Genomic DNA, 21,110 nt, shown 5'->3' on the forward strand with positions numbered 1-21,110 from the left:
TATAAGCCTCTTAAAACTATGAATGTATGGCTAATACGATGGAAGTTGACTTTGAAAAAGACATACTGACCACTCACTAAGCTTTCCCATCTTCTCATCTATAATGCTTATTCTTTCATAGTATTTAGCTACCAATGTTTAACAGTGACCGATATCAGCATCTAAGATCTCAAGTGGGGGGAAAAAAGTTAAAGAACTGAAGAGTACTTTGAAATAGTTTTATTGGCTCATAAGACCTTTGCATATAAAAAAAATACCCAAAACACTATGCGGTATTAAATCACAATTATCATTTTTTTTACCAATTAAAACTACCCAGAATATACATTTTTAAACAAAAATTCTACAGAACTGAAATTCTGAAGTGACGTTATGATTTAAATACTATGACAAAATAGATAATTCCTTATAACATGAATTGCACAAAGTTGCCAGATATTTTCACAAGCATAACCAGTGCACAGAGTGCAAATGAGCACGATCCCAAAGCTACACATGTAAGTGAACTGTGCCGCCACCAAAAGAACTCTTACAATCCAGACACACGTTGTCGGTCTGCTCTAACCCCCAGGCAGCCGTCTTCACAATCTGCTCCTCTTTCTTCCTGGCCTGCCAAGACACACCCTTCCCCGGAGCAAGCCCGAGGAGTCAGCATCGCCTCTGCTTAAAGAAGTCGGCCCCTCGCAATTCTTCAGGCAGGTACTCCTGATCCACAGGCTCGCTGTACATGGGGTTGTACTTGTAGCCTTTGCCATATCCCAGATCCTTCATCAGCCTGGTCGGGGCATTCCTCAGGTGCAGCGGGACGGGGGGCAGAGGGCCCGGGTGGTTCCGCAAGCAGGCTTTGACGTTGTTGTAGGCGCTGTATACCTCAACGGACTTGGGGGCTCTGGCAAAGTAGACCACGCACTGGGCCAGAAGCACCTGGAACACAGGAAGGGAGCATTTCATTAGGAAGGTGCCAGAAGCTTCTCCTTATAGTATCCTTGATGGTACCTTTAGCTAATTCTTGTTTCCCATCATTCTTTACTAGCATTTCCCTGCCCCTATTCCCTTTAGTGTGGATAACTGTAACAGAGGGGGGAAAAATGGTTTACACACAGTGAGAGGCTGGACTAAATGAGTGGCCTTTTTCTTTTTTATAAAGTGTAGAAGTTTCATTACATGATTTTCTCCCGCTAAGAAGCTCAATGTACAAAGCAGGTAAATTGAAGCTTCTCTATTGGGAGGTAAATGCTAATATGATTTTCCACTTGGCTTCCTCAACACTTCTGTTCCCAGAGACCCTGAAACCCTTCCTTTGGACCCCCTTTAGGGCTCCTGAAAGCAAAGGGAATTCATGGCCCTTCTGATGGCCAGCGCCTCTCTAACACGCAAGTGTACACAGCAGAGCAGCTTTTTCAGTGGCCCACCCATCAGTAGCAGAGGCTGGCCAGCATACTGGAACCCACAAAGGGAGAGAGCACAGAAGAAAGGGAACGCCTGTCAAGAACTGAGCCATTACTTTACCTCACATTCGGGCATGCCTATAAAATGACAGCCTTGGTAAGCAGCAACTGCTTGTGTCAACGCAGACGGGTCTGCCAGACCTGCCACACACAGAGAGACAACGGAAAGTTTAAGTCACATCACACACGAGCTTTCAAGAGGGGAGACAATTCCAAACCACCCCGTGTCCCACACTGGACCGGCTTTTCTCTGATCTCCTGACTCTACTTAACGATGATTGACAGAGTGGTTACTGCCTAGGAGAAGGGATGTACTGTGAAGAATGGCTTCCCCATGGATACACACTCTCAAGCTAGCAGGAAAACCAGAGACAAGGTACAACACACCCACAAAGAGCCAGGGGCATAAACACACGGACAACGAGGAATACACTGCGAACAAAACATTTACTACGACTAATGCAAAATGAGGGTCCTCTGATCTTTGTCTTTACTCACTGTCCAGCATTTCCCCTTCTACCTCAGGAGCTGCCTGATGAAACCCAACACCTGAGTGCACTGCACGTTTAAATTTTTCTTTAGTTCAAGAGTCTGAATTAGTCACTCATCTGAGTGAAATATCACCAAACTGGAAACAGGCAATGGTGGCTTTATGAACTTAAACATCAAAAAGCTCTCACACATGCACACACCCCCACCAGCCCCATAAAATAAAATTTGAAGTCCATATTTCAGTCTTATCTTCTCTCTACCTGTCCTACCAAGTGTAAAGAAATTCCCCGCACCCCCACCACCATCACCAAACACACACAAAGAGCAGTTCTCCTCCCCCATCCCAGTACACGTAGACACCAGGTTATCATCATACATACTTACTTACCTATGTCCTCGCTAGCAAATCTTACAAGCCGCCTTGCCACATACAGGGGATCCTCTCCTCCTTCAAGCATGCGGGCCAGCCAGTAGAGGGCAGCGTTCTGGTCCGAGCCCCGCAGAGACTTGTGAAGGGCAGAGATACAGTTGTAGTGTTCTTCTCCTGGACCCACAAAAAACACCCTCAGAGACGGGCAGGAAGAGGACCCGCAGAGTTCACAGGACAACCACCACATCAATGCTTTCTTAACCGGCTGACTTGGAAGAAATCCCTTAAACTAAATGGAATCAGCAGGCTGGAGGACAGTAAGGAGCGACAGCTGTTCTGAACAGCTGAGAAGGGGGACAAAGAAACACGAGTATGGGGCACTGGCCTCGGACGGTCGTCTTTGGGGCTGGTGGGCTTCTTTGGGCCCGCTTCCTTTGAGGGTACTATGATGACATTGTGCACTGTGAGGACAAGCGGCCATGACAAGGGTGGAGAGAGACTCCCCTGTCCATAAAGGTGGTCCTCCTGAACCCACAGTGGTGACGGCAGGCGAGGCGAAGGGAGGGAGGTGGTTCCGACTCTGACTCCCCTGTGGGCCTCCACTGCCTATGAGGGAGAAGTGAACGACACCAGGCCTGGGGTGGCCACCGTGAGAGGGAGACAAATGGCGAGGGCAGCTGCTGCAGCCCATTTGTCCCTCAGTGCTCTTTCTAGCCGGTGTCCTTGAACTCTCTCTCCCCTGTGCTGGGTAAGGGAAACCAATGTGGCGGGGTCCCAAACGACTGACAGACTCACAACTCTCCCCCAGCTGGGAAGCCTTGAATCACCTGTCTCTCACTAGGCTCACCCCTTTCTGGGACCTAGAGTCACATGTAAATCGATCTGTAAAATGGTTTAGGGGAAAATACACCTATCTACCAGCAGGTAAGTATAGCTACACAGTCTTCTGAGACAGTGCTCATGATCAAGCAATGCATTCAATAACACTAGGACCTGCGCCCACAGTATGTGGGTCCTACTTTCACAGGCTGGCAGCTGAGCTCACTGTTTGGTTGGCACTAGTCTCAGAATGAAGGAGAGTATTTGCCCAGCACTGCCCTGCCACAGGACAAGGCCAACGGGGCTGCTGCAGAGGCCTGAGCAGCTCGGATTTCAGAGAACTGCGGTTAAGTACTCGAGTTCATCCCCAAAGATACATGGCCATGCTGACTTGTTCCCTGGCCCGCTGCTTCCCCCGTCAAATCCCACCACCAGGGAGAATGGCTGGCAAGTGTCCCGGATAAGCTCCTCACGTTTCAGGGCCCAGGTGCCATTCAACCAGCCGGGAAGCAAATTCGGTGCTGCCCTTCTCTCGGAAGATGAGCCTGGGCTTTGCAGAACTAGAAAGGAAGGACCCCTGCTGAGAGTTGCCCCATTCCAGGGGATACTTGGCGCCCATGTATATGGAAGCAGGGAAATAAAACCACTACCCCGGGTCCACTTTGCCAGAATTAAACTAGGAGAGGGACACAGGCCACTCCCTTCTCATCGCTCCGCTGAGGGCTTAGTAAAGGCATTCTGGTCCAGTGGGTACAGGCAGGCACTCTGCAGTCTGGCAGTCGGGTCTGAACTCCAACACCATTAGCTATGTGACAGGGGGCAAGTTACTATCTGCTGTGGCTGACAGGTATGGACTACCAGATGAAACGAAAAGAAATAAAAATCCTGGGGGCAAGGGTCTTTGATTCACCAGTGAAAGCCAGGTCTGAGGGTAATACCTTACAGATTCCCAGGGTGATTTTCTACCATCCCTATTTATGGATCTTTGGGGCTGGATGGATGAGGGTCTGGGAAGCGCTGTGGCTGGCCGTGCTCTGTGATGCGTGACCACACACGGCAGAGTGCAGGGCTCTTAAGGCCTGTGGTCCCAACAGCTGCCATGACTCCAGCACTTCCTACGGTAACACAGCTGGAGAGGAAAACCCTATGATGCTTTTGCTCTCTGGAATGGGATGGGAGGCTCCGGGGAGAAACCCCAGGACTGGACCTGTCCAGTGTCCTGTGGGGGGAGGAGTGCTCATAAAGGCCCATCAGAGATGGCAGCCTGGCACAGAGGCAGGAGTGCACAGTTCCTGGAATCAATCAGACGGGGGTAGGAGGGTCAGTGTATCACCTGCTTGGTGAACTTAAGGATGGGTTCCCAGCTCCAAAATAAGGCTAAAGAGAATAGCTGCCTCTCAGGTGTAGTGACGCCACGGGAGCCTGGTGATGCAATGGGAGAGGGTGCTGTGTTGGGCTGCTGGCCGCAAGGCCACCAACTAAAGATGGCTCTGGAGGAAAAAGACGAGGCTTTCGATTTCCGTAAAGAATTCATTACGGTCTGGAACCCCTCACGGGCAGCCCGACTCTGTCCTATCGGGTCGCTAAGGGATGGGATCATCTCAACGCCATTGAGTTGGGTGTTTTTGAAGTGGCGCCAGGGTTAAGTACTCAGCTGCTAACTGATATGCTAGTAGCTTGAGCCCACCAGCTGTTGGTGGGAGAAAGATGGGGCAGTCTGCTTCCATCACAATGTGCAGCCCCGGAAACCTTGTGAGGCAGTTCTGTGCTGTCTTACAGGGTCACTGCTAGTCAGAATTGACTCGGTGGTTTGGTCTGGTTAGGACGGTCATTTTGAAAGTGGAAAGCTGACACAGAGTACTCAATGGTGGAAGGGTTAGCTGATGTTGTATTTTCACTGAATCTGATAACATGCGGAGTAAGAGCTCCAGATGGTGCCATGAGAAGGAAGAGCATCCAGCGGGGGATGCCGCCGAGAAGGGAGAAAGACCCAGAAGCAGTAGAGGATCTAACATACAGCAGCGGTTTTGCCTCTGTAGTATCTTCTAATCTCCAACTCTTGTTTACGTTTGAAAAGTAGGGCTCTATATCTGGAATGTTTTAGTTCCAAATTTGTCAAGCACACCTGACATTTGAGAACACAGGCAGAGCGGCTGCCTGGGCTCTTCGGGTTGTACTAGGATAAGGACCCCAAGACCTGTCCTGAGACCCAACAAGGAGCACATTCCCATTAAGATGTCAGAGGTAATCCCCAGTCACGCACCTCAGGATCTTCCACCAAATATGCTCACTCAGTCCTGCACAAAACGTGCCAGTCACTTTCCAAAGGCCACACAGTAATCCCTCATGAAGCCTTTCCCAGACAAAGGTCATGTGTAAGCCCTTTACCCTCTTCTCTAATCGGTTAGAAGCACTCTGGGCATACCGTGGCCATGACTCAGCCTACGTGACACGCTGGAATGTGCACTATCTGCTTCCTTTGCTGGCAAGGCTGTTGAAGCTGCGACTCACAGCACTTTCCCCAGAACCACATGATGCACAAGCACCAGTGGTCCAACATAGTCTACATGGTGCCAACTTCATCACCCGCCTCTTTCATAAGAAGACAAAATGTATTGTGCTTGTGACATTTAATCCTGCCAGGTCCCAGAGCGAGTAAAGAGCTGCTATCACATTTGGTCTTTGTGCACGCAGTTTTATGTCACTAGATAAGCACAGACCGGTTTTATAATGCTACGACAAAATGAAAACTGAATTGTAAGTTAGATTCTAGGAGCTTAACTGTCAATCAACAATGAATAAAAATAATTTACTTATGAGACAGTTCTCTTTCTTATTTACTGCCATTGTAAATGCCCCAAAGAATTATTCACTGCTAACCAACCACACAGACTCCAAAGATGCTTGTGTTCTACAAGGAGCCGCCAGAGTATATGGGTCCCTTAAGAGATCAGCTGCAAAGCCGGCAGTGTCAAACCTTCCAACGGCTCTCAGTCCTCGGCAGTGAAGCTCCTAGTTAAAAGAAGGGTCAGGAAGTCAGCTCTAGGACCTGCCACCATATGGCTTTACTTCTGCTACCTAAGTGAGAATCCCAGAGGGGGCTCAGGGCTTCAGCCTTTTTCACTTTTCGGTGTCTTACCTGCGCGGTCATATAAAATGTGGGATCGCTGGAGCCCCTCCTTCACATCGTTTTCCGTGATTACAATTCTACTAGGAGCATAGGTTTGCCCGCTTTTCTTACAAAACATCTTCCGGGAGCTTAGCCTGGCCAGAACTGCCAGCTGCAGCCCATTGAGTCCAGCTCTGGCATCCCCGTCGCTGAGATATGCCAGCGTGTCCACAGCTTTATCTTCTATGAGCACCGAGGGCCTGTAACACAACCAGTCGTGATTACTGTCACACATGCCGCACACTCTTGATTCGGTGACGCTTCTGACGGACTCCTCCTCGTTAGTACGGTCATTTCAGGTCATTGCTCTGCATTCTTAAGTCACGCTGTTAATGGACTTATGCATTATCAAGACCAAGAATGACCTGACCTTATCAACTACAAGGGTATTTCACCTTATATGTGAAGGAGACAGTTTTGGAAAGTTCCAGTTAACATACAATCTCTCTGATTCTACCTTACGAAACAGACAACTGCAGCTTCTAGTGAAAACTTTCATTAAAAATGCTACCATTGATCTCATCATAATGTGCAGAAAACAGAATGCTTTCGGGCTCCACTAGTTCTAGTAGGTCTGCTTTTATCATGTGGAAACATGGGAAGAGAGAGCATCATCGTGCTAGCTCTCAATGGTGCTACAGACCCCGAGGTTTAACTCTGCAAGAGTCTCAATTACTTTGGGCAGAGCAGTGGGACCTGGCAGCAGGACTCTGGAACGGCAGATTGCTTCATGGTGAACATTAATCATTAGATGGTACCAAAAAGAACAGCGAGGTCATTTGCCTTGGAATCCACCAGAAGGCTAACAGAGCCAAAATCAGCTGTGAGATCATGGCTGTTACCCCCTCTCGCTCAGAACGTCAGCACTAAGATTCTACCACCACATTTCTAAATCTGGACCTTCACAAGGAAGCCTTGACTATGACGGGCTTTCAAGACGTAATCAAGGCAATTTTCTATTTCTTGGTTAGCTAGGGGCTGTCAAGCTGGACCCACTCACAGGGCCACTGTACACGCCGAACAGAACAGTCCTGGGCCACCCTCACAATCCGTATGTGTTGAGTCCTCTGCTGGAGCCACTGTGTCAATCCAACTCATCACTTTATTATGCACGATGTCCTTTTCCAGGGACTGACCTTTCCTAATAACACGTCCACAGTACATGAGATGAAGTTTCTATTCTGAGAGAAGTTAAGATATTTAATGCAATTATTGATTTAGACAGGTCTTATTAATTCTAAGCTAAGCTGCTAGCTTCACATTTGGGAAGCCAAAAAATTAAAAAGTTTTTGAAAGCTCACTCATGTCATTGCCAACCTTCAGCTGAAAATATTGATAGTAATTAAATAAGTCAATCAGATCTCTCCCATCAGCTACTTAGAAAACTCTATACAGGCATCAAATTGGCTGAAGCGGGGGTGGGGGGGTGGGGAGGTGTTGGGTCATCAAGAAGAGTCCCAGCTTGGGCCCGAAATCAAAACAGAATTCCAGATTGTAAACCCACACTACTTTCCTTGGTGAGGGCCTAGGATAATCCTAGTTTATATCTCACTCCTAGAAGGTCCAGTTCTAACATTTTAAACACTGATTCACACCTTTCCTTTATTTACACAAAGCCAAGATTTCCAATTACTTTACTTCACAATGAGTGACTCCCTCATCGACTGTGCTCACTGCATGGGCCCCAGGTCATGCACATACATGGCTCCCTTTCTGAGGGTGCTTAGTCTCCGCAGACCCAACCAGATAGTCAAAACAGACACTGAGCCATTTCTCAGTCAGGCATTGCTTAGCACACTTTCTGGAAAACAGCAGAACATACACTAAAGAAACTGTATCATGTGGGAACCAAAGTCAGAGAAGCAAGTTTGGGCCCACAACATGACTGAAGAGGAAGCACACTATCTGTGGAGAGGGACAGGAAGCACGATGTGGTCATTCTTGTATACCCAGTACCTGGGACATAATAGGTATGCAAAATAATACAACTGTCCCACAATCTCAGGGGGAACTCTTTATTAAAAACCAAACAATATTATATGGGAAGTATAAGGAAGGAAGGGGCCTGGTGGCTTAGTGATTACATGCTGGGCTGTAATCCAAAGGTCCAGAAGTTTGTAATCCCCAGCCACTCTGTGGGAGCAGATGGATGGACGGAGCTTTCTACTTCTGTACAGAGTTCTGGTCTCAGAGACTCACAAGGACAGCTTTCCCTCTCTTATAGGGTCACTATGAGTCGGTATTGACTCGATGGCTTGAGCTTGATGAAGAAAAAAGTAAAACACATTTGTATCTCCACCATCTAGAGATAGCAACACCCATGCAACCAACCGCTTTCCAGCTAATATTTTTTAAAATGGATACAGTGCCAAGTACCTGCTGAACGATTCAATACTTTCTTTTATTTCCGGAAAACAAGCGAGTGACTCAGAACTCAGCATTAAACACACACATACCACATTTTAAAAATACAAAAAGGTCAGAGGAAGTCATCTGTACTACCTCAGTGTCCTTGTGTTGGTATAGACCTCTTTGTATGGATTTTCCCAGAGACCTTATTTAGAGGCATGTAGTGCTATTGAGACAGTGAAACAAATGGGTGATTGAGATGTAGGCAACTAATATGGCATTAACAGTCATAATCTCTTTTGTGACGTCTTTAAAATTCTAGCCTCTATGCCTGTAGCTATAATCTCATTGTGGAGGGAGTTCTCTGTTATAGGATTAACGTGGCGGGTAATTGAATCTCCGCCTTACTTGGTGTGGACCAAGTCACCACTCTTTATTTCCATGAGGATATGGTCTGCTGAAAGACAAAATCCACACCGCTGTATGAGAGAACCACCTCAGAGCAGGCACTGAGAGAAATCTATAGGCAACACGAGCCACGAGGGGAACACATTTGAAACCTGTGAAGTGGCAGAGGCTGAGACCTGAGGCACAGAGAACATGGGACAGAGCAAAGGAGCCAAGCAAGGACTAGAGGCCGAGGCCAGGAGACCAAGAGACAGAAGGAGCAGCACTGAGACCATGAGGCTGTCAGGCAGAGCGATGGGTGGGATAACCAGCCCATGGAAGCCATGGAGGCCGAGGCCAAGAGATCACATGGTTGAGAGGCCGAGGACCACAGAGACTTGGCTGCTGGCTGCTGAGAAGTGATGCTTCATGTTACATGATCCTGACTCGTGGTAACCTGTTAATTTCCCTAACCAACCAGCTGAACCATAAGTATTGTCCGTGACTTCTGTAAGGCCACTGCAACTGACTCGGACACTCAGCAGAGCAGTCAGTCCTCGCGGAGGAATGGTTGTTGTCAGGCTATGATAAAAGGAGGGAGGGAAGGTGGGAGGGTGGAGGAAATGCCTAAGCTCGGCCTCAGAGCGACAGGCGTTGGGCTGGTGAAGTGAGATTCTCTGTCCATATCACTTCCTTGGTGGTCTTATATACTCTAGTACCTGCACTACTCCTACAGTAGGTACCAGTACACTACCCCCAATTCCATCAGTCCTCATGCAAAATCAGAGAAGGGGCCATATTCATGATAAGAAAAGCACAATATTCGCGGATTTCTAAAAAGCAGGCTTTGAATCAGTTTTAAAATAGGCGTGTGTTAAACGGCTGAGAGGCAGGGCTGTTCTCTCAGGTTTTGAACTGCTAACCAAAGGACAAAGCATTTGACTGCTGCCACAACACAACCAACTGAGCAGTGCTTTGCACCAAGACTCCATGCTCAATCCTCCTGCCTCTCTTTGGTGAAGAACTACATTGTGAATTTCACCCTGGCCAAAACGAAGGAATATTTTTAAGCACAAATGAATCTGTCAATAACGTTCTTCAAGTACAGTGATTCCCTGCCTTGTGAAGGTTCATTTTATGCCACTTTGCTTTTATGAAAGCTCTACATCAGTATCTGTTTTCACTAACTGCGTGTCCTTCATGAGGCAGCACACACCTCCAGCAGCAAGAGCAGCCACGCCAAGTTCCTTCCTCAGGAAATACACTTAGCACCGCATACGGTCTGGGAGAGGGCATCACAAAGCTCATGGAAAAATGGAACAAAAAGATACTGGACTTCTCTCACGGACTGTTAGAAGCCCTCTGAGCCCCTTGTATATGTCATATGAGCTACGTAGGGAGACAGATGAGGGAGGGGGATGCGGCTATTTATGCCAAGAATGATGAAATAAGGGATGGTGATGATGAAATCAGGGCTACTGACATTTTGATATTTGTAAATTTCTCAATAAAGAGTAACTATTGCACAAAAATATCTTGCAAGAGTAATCCTAGAGTCTGGCATTATTTTCAATGTAGGCATTACATTTTAAGTGGAACACATACAATATTTCCCATTTGGAAATAAGCCCTCAAAGGTGGATTAGAATCAGGCAAAATTCTACCTTGAAATGTAGCACCATTAAAAGAGCCCGGGTGGCACCATGATTGAGCACTGAGCTGCTGACAGGTCAGTGATTTGCACCTACAAGCCACTCGGTGAGTGCAAACACCTGGAGATCTGCTCCTCTAACACAGCGGCTCTCATCCTGGGGGGTCAAAGGACCCTTTCACAGGGGTCGCCAGATTCATAACAGTAGCAAAATGACAGTTATGAAGTAGCAGCAAAAAGTAATGTTAAGGTTGGGGGGGGGGGGTAACCACAACATGAGGAACTGTACTAAAGGGTCGCGGCACTGGGAAGGTTGAGAACCACTGGTCTAAAGATTCTAAACCCACTGCCATCTATTCCCAACCCAGAGTGAGGCTACAGAGGGTGTCTGAAACTGTACATCTTTCTGGGCACAGACTGCCTCATCTTTCTCCTGAGGAGCAGCTGGTGGGTTTGAACCACGGACCTTGCAGTTAGCAAGCCAGCACCTAACTTGCAGTTAGAAGATTTCAGTCTTGGAAACACTATGGGGCAGGGCAGACAGGGTTGCTAGGGGTTTGAATCAACTCAGTAACACAAAACAGCGTAGCACAGGGAAACAGGCCAGAGACAATCAATTATGTTGCTTTAATGTAATAAATCTTTCTAAAATAAGAGAAAAAAACGGATTAGAATAAATGCAATGGAAAAGATCACATTCCCAGCGAATACAGTCTAGAGATAAAGAACAGTGATTTGATCCTCACAGAGGAAGACAAGAGATGGAACGGTCTAGACAACTCCCTCTTCTCTTGGGCCTGGTTTTTTCTGCACAGGCACTTTGTTTTCTGTTGTTTTGTTTGTTTGTTTGTTTTGTTTTTGCAGGGAGGAGGATATGAGATTTGGCTGGGAGTTAAAAATGGCAGAACAAAAGAACAGATATGGTTCAGTTAAAGTCTCCCTCCCTCCATTACAAGGCAGCATTCTGGGAATCTCTTTCACGAAGGAGAAGGAACATTACCCATCCTGCAATAGGGTAAGAACTGTTATACATGGGTCTCAGCCATGGATATGACTCAGATGGCAGAGAACTTTCCTGTCACGGAGACATACATGTCTTTCCACAGCTGTACTGACTGGGCACTTTCCAGGGGCAGACCCTGCACACATACATTTTCAGATGGATCCCACAAAGGCATGATGGGCAGCCCTGGGCAAGTGGCACTATTGATAAATTACAGATTGGAATCTTTGTCTCTATTCTTGTACAAATTAGCACAGCGTGATCTTCATACAAAGAACTCATAAATAGAATGTTAAAACTTACTGGTAGCATTTACCCTAATTTTAACTTGGTGTCTGAACCCCTTCTAGCAACTGACGTAGCTTAGTAGTTAGACTTCATCACTTTCAAGCTTGGTGATCGTGGTCAGTTGACTTAGGTTTGGGGGCCTTTGTTTTCCCATCTATAAAAGGAGACAAAATACTTCACCATGCTATAGAAACAAAACAACAACCAAAAAACCCTACTGCCATTGACTCGTAACCACCCTGTACAACAGAGAGCACTGCTCTGCAGGCAGTTTCTTAGACAGAGTATGTTTACGAGAGCAGACGGCCTCACCTTTCCCCCTCCGAGTGGCTAGTGCGTTTCAAACCATCAACACTTAACCCTCTGCACCACCAGGGCTCAGTGAGTATTCCTGAGTACTCACTAACTGCTAGATATTCTCATGATTAAAGGGAAGAACAATTTTACAGCACAGTCTCCAGAAAGGTAAATCTTCCAAAGTGGAGCCCCAAACCCTGCTGCCCCATTATAACCAGTGAAAGGAGCACATAAACACAACTTACTTCCTCCACAAGCAGGGGACATGCTGTCCACAGGTGATGCCACCTCCCCGTTTGCTTCCACAGTGGTTCATGGGTTTCCTTATTACACTACCTTTTCACTGATAGAGTCCTATAATCAGTGACCTCAGAAAAATACACCCAAGTCCTCTCCTAACCGTGATACTGTTGAGTGTGACCTTATCTGGAAACATCATCTTTGAGGGCCTATAAATCAAGGATCTTGAGATGAGAGGATCCTAGATTAAGCGGGGCAGGAGGGGGACTAAATTGAATGGCAAGGCTGATTAGAAGAGATAGAAAGGGGAAAACACATACACACACACGCGCGCGCGCGCGCGTGCACGGCCATGTGAGAATGGAGGCTGAGATCGACGTGATGGGACCGTAACATCACCAGAATCTGGAAGATGTCATGAAGGATTCTCCTTAGAGCCTTGGGCAGGATCATGGCCCTGGTGACACTGTGGCTTTGGACTTTTGACCTCCCAAACTGTGAAAGAACATGTTCCTGTTGTCTTAAGCCCCAAGGTTTATGGTATTTTGTTACGGACGCCCAAGGACACCAGTACAAGCTACACAAGATCGATGTTTCTGCCTGTCAGTGCTTTGATGTCATTTTAATCATACTGCCCCTTGGGGGGTGCTGGGACAATCGGGGGGGGGGGGCTGCAAAAGCAATGCTTACACTTTATCCGAGGTTATGACCTATAGTACAAAAGGTTTGTTTTTAGTACAAAAGTTTTTAATTGCCTTTTGAGCACTGAGTAATTCCACCCCCCACTTTTAAAAAAAAGGAGGCGGTAGGTTAAATAAACTCAGGAACCTACAATCTATACCAATGTAGAGCCCTTGGGTGGTACAAATGTAACCGTTACTGTGCTTGTCAGCGAATCACAAGGTAGGAGATTCTACTTCACTCATGGGCACCTCAGAAGAAAGGCCTGACATTCTACTTCAGAAAAATGACTATTGAAACCTTATGAAATATAGTTCTACTCTGACGCCCTGGGGCCACCATGCGTCCAACTCAAAGGCAACTAATTCTATTAATGTAACTTTTAAAGAAAATTATTCAAATCCACTTTATACATACTACTCATTCAAGTCTGTACATTCTATTGTGTTGTACTATCTCTCTTTTTAAAGACTATTTTGAGAGGCAGGAAAACCCGGGGGAGGGGGGATAGAAAGAAAATATATTATCATGCTCATAATGATCAGAAAAAATCCCCAGTGGCAAGTGAGGTCTCAGCACCGCAGACAGATGCCCAGGGCATCAACACAGCTCGTTAGATACTGCGTGAACGGTATCTAACAGTGACTTGGCACTCTGCCTGAAGAGACAGTACTAGGGTAAGACTGGCTTCTTATTCCTCTCTGCTCCACCATCTTAGGTGCTGCATCTGGTCTGGCCCACAAAGAACTGATTCTTCAAGGATGTATTTTCATACGCAAGTGTCCTACGACCAGGGACATGACAATTCCTTAAAGCAGGACATGTCGTAAGATGACACTCTTGTCTTACCTTCTCAATTCTACAGCTCAAGCTCGTCTCAGAACATACCACCTGGACTTGATGTTGGTCTCCACACTAACCAGCACACAGAACATATGGCTCTGGCTAAAACATGGTTAGAATGTCTGCAGTGCAAAACACACTGAGAACAGCTGTCACTGAAACAAGCCAAAGCGCTACGGCACAGGTACTTCAACAGGGAACCAGCTTACCTCTATCTTCCTCTTCACAAAGAGAGCCTTAAGCTTCAATCTAGACTTGTTACCCCCTCCTCCCCTGCAGCCGCTCCTCCTCCTGCTGAAGGCTGCAGTCTGTCAGCATCAATCACTCCACTACCAGGGTTCTGACACCCCCAGTGGACAAATGCCAAGTCAGACTCATGCCACCTCGCCTTCACTGCTGTGGCTTTCTGTAGTCTTGACCCTCAGGAGCTCATCTTTCTGCCCTCGGTCACTGGCCCTTCCCTTTCCAGTAACAACAATGCAAGTGAGGGCGTTCGTTGGCAGACAGGTAGCTCCCTAAGTTGGGGAGGAGATGCTCTTCTCTGTCACTTGTTCATTCCAGCTTGAGCTGGAAATCACCAGTCATTCTGGGGGAGAAAGACAGGGCTTTCTCGTCCCGGAAGCAGTTGCAGTCTAGGAAACTCAAAGGGGCAGCTCTACCTTGCCCTCCAGGGCCACTGTGAGTCGATGCCGACTCAGTACCAGTGAGCTTGTTTTTATAAACCATGTTAGAGAGAGAGGACTCAATACTGATCTGTTGGCGACGGGAAGTTACATTGGATTGAAATGCGATCTTTAGCGTTTACAAATCACTAGCTCTTCGCATCAAGCTTTCAGTCTCAGTAGCTAAAAGAAACCTTGAGTGTTCCCCCTGACTCGCTCAAAGGTTAACGTGCACACACGTCACCAGCAGATGCCCCTTTATGAAGAGGACCAGCTCCATGGTCTACAGGCCCTTGCTCACTCCAAACCCAGAGCCGTACACTGGCGTCCTGCAGTGGTTCGAGAAAGGAGAAAGCCTGAGGGGATCGGAAACACTGCGCTGTATAAAATAATTATAATTTACCCTAATTAAGTATAAAAACAGGATCAGGGGCACACAGAAGTCATACGGAAATACAACAAAAGGTCAGTCGTGGGAGTGTTTTTCTTCTCAATTACTTGGTTAGATGCCTTCTGTAGCGCAGCTTTTGTTTACAGAAAAGCTACACTGGACATTAGGGCTAGCAGTTGCAGCCTCCAGACTGTGGTAAGCCCCCGACAGATAAGGGGCTCTGAAACATCAGCCCCAAATCAGCACAAAACAAAAATGTCCTGTTTTGCACTTTTGATCACAACTCTGAAGACGCCAATCCCGTATCTATTCTAAAACGAGGCTACTTCATTCTGCCTGCGCATCTTTGGCCAAATGTTTCAAAGCTCTCAGCAGGCACAGCAAATTCTTCCTTACATGTGCGACAGGAGCAAATGGGCGAGGTCAGATGCATAGGGAAAATGGTGAAACCTAAACCCCGAGCCTAAAACTATGCTGTGTACTTTAATCCCCACAGAAAAGTGTCTCCAGGCCTTCACCGCCTGGCAGGCACGGGCAGCTGTGGAGCAGGCAGGGTGAGGAGGAGGGGCACTAGTCTCTCCTCGCACCAGCTTATGTTCCACTGCCTTATTTCAGGCAACACAGATAAGTAACATCCGAAGAACACATTTCAAGGAGATCAAAGAAACTTCTTTGATTCAAACTTTGACCCAAATAACTGAACTGGTTAGATATAATTTGTGTATTACTAAACTGATTTTATCCAGGATCTCCCAATAGATTACCAAGAGGAGAGGGAGGGCGTCCAATAAGTCATTTTCAACGAACACGACTTTCGTGGAAGTCACTTGGACTTTTAGTGGAAAAATCACCCTACCAAGGTTTACAACTTTTTGTGTTAATATATACACTCATTTCTAATTAACTTTTTAAAAAGCAGTAAGCAATAAGAAAAAAGTAAATGGGAATCGGAATCCAAATCCCAAAAGCTTGCCAAGAACCAAATCCCTAAGTACAAAAGCAACCATTTGGGAACCAAGATATCAGGCACAGCACGACTACAGATCAAAGAAGTATAGGCACATTCATTCCAGGCCCAAACTATAAAACTGCTTCTTTAAGTTAAGAGGAATGTTTGTACCCCTGTGCCTGTTGGTACACTTTGGCACTTGCCTTTTAATTTTCATTACGGAGAGATCAACGTTTTCTCCTCCCCGTCCCCACCCTCTCCTTATTCAGCTTTTCCTGGCTGCTGGCCAGGACACTCCCTGGGCAGCGCGCCCCTCACGACACTGCACAATCATCGACTTACTCAGAAGCGCTGTTGCTGCTGTGGCTGAGAGGGTCAGTGGGCCGGCTAGAGTCTAGGACATGGATTCCCAGGGAGTTGATCGCTCGAATTAAAATAGTCACCATTGCCTCTACTGGAAGTTTCTCAAGAACAATCACCCGGCAGCGGCTCAGAAGAGCAGCGTTGACCTGGAAGGAAGGATTTTCTGTGGTGGCCCCAATCAGAGTAATCGTCCCACATTCCACGTGAGGAAGAAAAGTGTCCTGACCATGGGAGGAAAACAGAAGAAATTGATTCCAGTTAGTAACCACCTACAGAACTCTATGTAAGTTGCCTCTCAACTTCTTCCTTTTCCTAATTTTTCTCTTTCCAGTTGAGGAAGCACATACAGGCTTGTACTCTTGGAATATGAGTGTGACATTTGGAGAGCAGACCTTGCTTTTGTTTAAGGCCAGGCATCTGTCAGAGCGTTTCAGTTGGGACACCGGCTGGGAAGCTAACAGTGCTGAAGGGAGTTTGAATTTAGTTTCAACAAAACTGATTTCTTTCATAGGGAATGGTCTTCCATCCCAAGGCTGAACTGGCACATAACTGAAATAAAGCAGGCCAGAAGATTGTGAGGAAAATACAAGAACATGAATCCCCATTTCTAAAATCACTTTCTACTACAAACTACTTAATCACTGTTATTCGGGCAAACCTACAATTATGATGCTGTCTTAAGGGGAATGAGTCAGTGGCCCAATATAAAATCCACAGTGCAAACTTCCAGTCAGAATGATAAAGGGTCTATTTGTCCAAAGCAATTCAGAGAAGGAAAAAAGCTTATTGGGATTTTGTGAAATATTTCTATACGATTATAAAATCGCAACAAAAAATATAAATATCATAGGTAAAAGTATAGCTGGAAAATATTTCAATGTCTACTTAGGAAGGATGCAAGAGGGGCTTTGCTTGAACAAATTATGTCTATTTTTATTTAAGGAACCCTGTGAACTGTTCGGTAAGTGTCGGACTGACAACTGCAGGGCAGGCAACTGAAGTTCTATGGGAGAAAGACAAGGCTGTCTGCTCCCATAAAGATGGCAGAGGCTCTCAAACCCTACAGAGGGCCACTGTGTATGGGTAACGGGCTTGACAGCAGTTGGCTTTATCAATTCATAAAGCCAAATAAATAAATAGGAATTACTGGCTCGTGTAACATTCACCATAAGAGCCTAGAACTACAGAAAACATACTAGTTTTTCAAATAAAAAATAACATTTTTATAAGGGAGAAAAAAGAACATATTCAAATAACAATGTTAAAATTAAGTTAAAATCACTTGGCGCTATAAATAAGAAGTTTCCTTTAAAATAGGTGGAGCTCTGGTAGTACAATGGTTACGTGCTTGGCTGCGAACCCCAAAACTGGAGGTGCCACCCACCAATGGGTGTCCTCAATAGAAAAAGCCTGGCAGTCTGCTCTGATAGGTTCATAACCTAAGAAAGCACATGGGCCAGTTCCATGAGCTGACATACACTCGACCACACTTAACAAAACTGGAACGCAGCCTAAATATCAACCACTGCACTAATCAAATAGAGGGGGTGGGAAATAAGATATATATATATATATATATGCAATGAACACACACATACGAAAAACATGCTCAAAGCACTGTGACAAGTCTGTTTTTTGCAAAGTTAATGATGATGAGAGCATCGAGCATGTGGACAGGGATTAACAATTTTCAAAGTGATTATACATTTAGTTGATGTTCACCATGGCCAAAGGTAGAAGAAAACTCATATACCTGCTGAGACTTGTTAAACCGATGAATCTCATCAATAAAAAGGATAGTTTTCCTTTTGAAAAAGCTCTTTTCATTTTGAGCTTGCTTTATGACGTCTCGCACATCATTGGTCTTGGCATTTGTTGCAGACAATGTCACAAACCTTATGCTATGCTTCTTGCTGTTGGTTGCGATGATGTGGGCCAGAGTAGTCTAGGACAGACAACAAATAGAGCTTAGGGAACTGATCTGACACAGAGAAAGAAGCACCCATCAGTAACATCACAGGGAGAACAGCATTATTTAAGCAACAACCTGAAATCTGAAAAATGCTTAGCAGTCTGAAATACCACCACATGCTTTTGAAAATCAAGGGCAAAAACCAGGAAAGGAACTAAGTCTTAAATTAATTAGGACTCTTTTCTCTTTTGTATGTAACCCCTTTGATTCCTTTTCTTAGGACTTTTAAGATCTTTGGAATTCCAATAAAAAGAACAGCTGTCTTGATTTAGCAATCTGAATGACAGCTATGATGTCTCTCATTAAAGTGAAAATTCTCCCTCTCAAACCTGAGAAAACATTACTGCTTGAAGAAAACCAACTGCCCTGCACAGAATCAAAACTGGACGCTCACTGGTGTAGCCCCGCCCTACCCCACCCACATAATAAATGCCCCTCTAAGTTAAAAGACCAGTGACAGCTATCCAACATTTAAGATGAGCAAGCCCATTCTGAATGTCTACCAATGAATAAGATGAATTAACAGCACTTTGCTCATATTATATTTACCAGGAAACAAATGAGAGCCAAAGAATGCATTGCACATGTCGCTGTAAATATCATTACCATTGTCAGCTCAGTTTGGGCTCATCGCCATTAAGTGGATGTTGACTCAGCGACCCTATTGGGTAGGGTAGAACTGCCCTGTGAATTTCTGAGACTGCAATTCTCTATGGGAGGAATAAGCCCTGTCTTTCTCTCCAGGAGTGGCTCCTGTGGATCACAGCCAACTAGTAAGCAGTAGGCCACCAGGCATCCTTGTCAGAAATGAAGGCGATACAGTAGTAAAGAAGGAAATTCAGAGAAAGGGAAGATTAATGATAGGAATAAATCCTGATTAATGTGCAAATTTCTAACTATACTATGCACAAAATACATCGATCTCCCCCCACCCCCAAAGCACAAAGCATTTTGAGAGGAGGTATTGGAATAGCAGCTGACATTGACTTCAGAGGGAAGAGAGCTTCTTTGTAGTCCGATTAAGTAAATATATTCTCAAGGATAAATAAATCAGTCTTTTAAAATAGGCCAATGGCCAAAGGAAGAGGAAGAAACACTGCATTGAAATGGTTTTTTAAAAGTACTTTATTTAAAGCAGAACCTATAGATACAAAATATACAAATGTTCCTTTGCCATTTTTGTAGGATGTGTGTCCTTGAAAACGGGGGTCACTAAATGTCCGGGTGTGGGGCAGTGGAACATAAAGATGAGTCAAAACTAAGAGTCCACATATTCTTGCTTTAGAAATGCGAATTTGTGGACATTTATCTTAAGCCTCAAGGCGCTCGGGTGGCACAGTGGGTTGGGTAAGGCAGAGGTTGACACCCACCAGCCTCTGCTGGGCGGGAGGAGGGTGCTAAAGACTGACAGTCTGGGAAACCCACAGGGGCCATTCTACTCTGTCCTCCAGGGTCCCTATGAACCAGGAACGACTGGAGGGCACTGAGTGCTTAAGGAAGGGTGGGACTGCCCACCTGTGGGCCAAGCATTGCCCCAGCAGCCTTAAGCCTTCCTATCCAGGGGAGAGTCCAGTAGACTCTCTGGGAGTGAACAGGTCACCTTTTACGAAGCCACCCCCCTTCGGCTGTTGGATGCATCCCCTCGCTGTCCAGGGGAGGACCGGTAAGATGTCGAGCCGGGGACCCTTCTGCCCAGGCGGCACTCACCTTGCCACAGCCGGGCGGCCCCCAAAGGATGAGGGAGGGGATCTCGTTGGTCTCCAGGAGGGACCGCAGGAGGGTCTCCTGGCCCACAGCCCTGCTTTGCCCGACGTAGTCCGGCAGCGCTTCGGGGCGCATCTTATCAGCCAGCGGCTTGCCCTCCAGCATCTGCCGGATCTCCTCGGCGGCCAGGGCCCGGGGGTGCGGCCGCCCCGCGCCGTTGCCCCCGAAGGCAGCGGCGTCGACGGCGTCGGGATCCCAGGGGCCCTGCTCGTCCTCGCCCTCGCCGTCCGCGTCGCCGTCCCCCACCGCCTCCTCCTCCTCCTGCGCCTCCGCCTCGTCCCAGCTCCGGGGAGAGGCGCTCCCCGCCGCGGCGGCCGCGGCCGCCGGCCTCTTGCCGGACCCCTTCCTCGCCGGGCTGCTGGCCCGGGCCACGGGGAAGTCGGGGATGAGGCGGGCGCCGCTGGGCGTGGGCGGCGCGTCGTAGCTCTCGCGGCTCTCGGTCTCGCCGCCGTCGTCGCCCTCCTCGCCCTCGCCCTCGCTGCTCTCGGCCGCCGTCGGGGTGGCGGGCTGCTTCAGCGCGGAGCTCTCCGACAGACGCCGCCTCTTGGAGCGCGGCGGCGACGGGCCCTTGGCCGGGTCCCCGGCCCCGTGCGGCCCGGCCGCGGGCTCCGCGTGCCCGGCGGGGTGCAGCAGCAGGCAACGGTCCAGGTGCGAGTTGATGTGCGCGGCAGGCATCATCTGCTGACACACGGGGCACTGCACCTGGTGCAGCTGCGACAGGAAGGGGTCGTCCTCCGGCCTGCTCACCTCCATCGCGGCCGCGGCAGCCCCTGCTCACGCGCAGGCCTCACGAACCCCGCCGCGTAGGCCCCGCGCCGCGCGACCCTCGGGGAGGTGGCAGGACGCGCGCGGGCCGGGGGAGGGCGCGTCTCATGCCGCACGTCCGGAGCTGCCGCGTCGGCCCGCCCTCGGCCCCCGCCGGAGGCGCCGCGAGCGGCCCTCTGGGAAGTGTAGTCCGCGGCAGCCGGCCGG

At 47.6% G+C, this 21,110-nt stretch overlaps 2 protein-coding genes across 2 annotated transcripts in view; one reads left to right on the forward strand and one right to left on the reverse strand.

The window, feature by feature from the left end:
* Positions 1 to 204: 204 nt before the first annotated feature.
* On the reverse strand, positions 205 to 21,028 carry WRNIP1 (WRN helicase interacting protein 1). The gene is made up of 7 exons (XM_075531614.1): positions 20,082 to 21,028; positions 18,156 to 18,347; positions 16,382 to 16,623; positions 6,269 to 6,498; positions 2,329 to 2,484; positions 1,510 to 1,589; positions 205 to 924 (listed from the first exon to the last, which is right to left on the reverse strand). The coding sequence occupies exons 1-7, from the start codon at positions 20,889 to 20,891 to the stop codon at positions 649 to 651; spliced, it is 1,986 nt and encodes a 661-aa protein (XP_075387729.1). The 5' UTR covers positions 20,892 to 21,028; the 3' UTR covers positions 205 to 648.
* Positions 19,778 to 21,110, forward strand: part of MYLK4 (myosin light chain kinase family member 4) — a 142,708-nt gene continuing 141,375 nt past the window's right edge. Inside the window, exon 1 of the mRNA XM_075531622.1 lies at positions 19,778 to 20,037. The gene's annotated coding sequence lies outside the window, so the exon portion shown is untranslated. The remainder of the gene's footprint in view (positions 20,038 to 21,110) is intronic.

Source organism: Tenrec ecaudatus, chromosome 1 (genome assembly GCF_050624435.1).
Source record: "Tenrec ecaudatus isolate mTenEca1 chromosome 1, mTenEca1.hap1, whole genome shotgun sequence".
NCBI lineage: Eukaryota > Metazoa > Chordata > Mammalia > Afrosoricida > Tenrecidae > Tenrec > Tenrec ecaudatus.

Coding starts and splice junctions, on each gene's coding strand:
- WRNIP1 (XM_075531614.1), bottom strand. CDS start 20,891: ATGGAGGTGAGCAGGCCGGAGGACGACCCCTTCCTGTCGCAGCTGCAC. Junction 2,485..6,268: donor CATTTTATATGACCGCGCAG/GTAAGACACCGA, acceptor TTGTGGGTCCAG/GAGAAGAACACTACAACTGT. Junction 1,590..2,328: donor ATTTGCTAGCGAGGACATAG/GTAAGTAAGTAT, acceptor TGTGTGTGGCAG/GTCTGGCAGACCCGTCTGCG.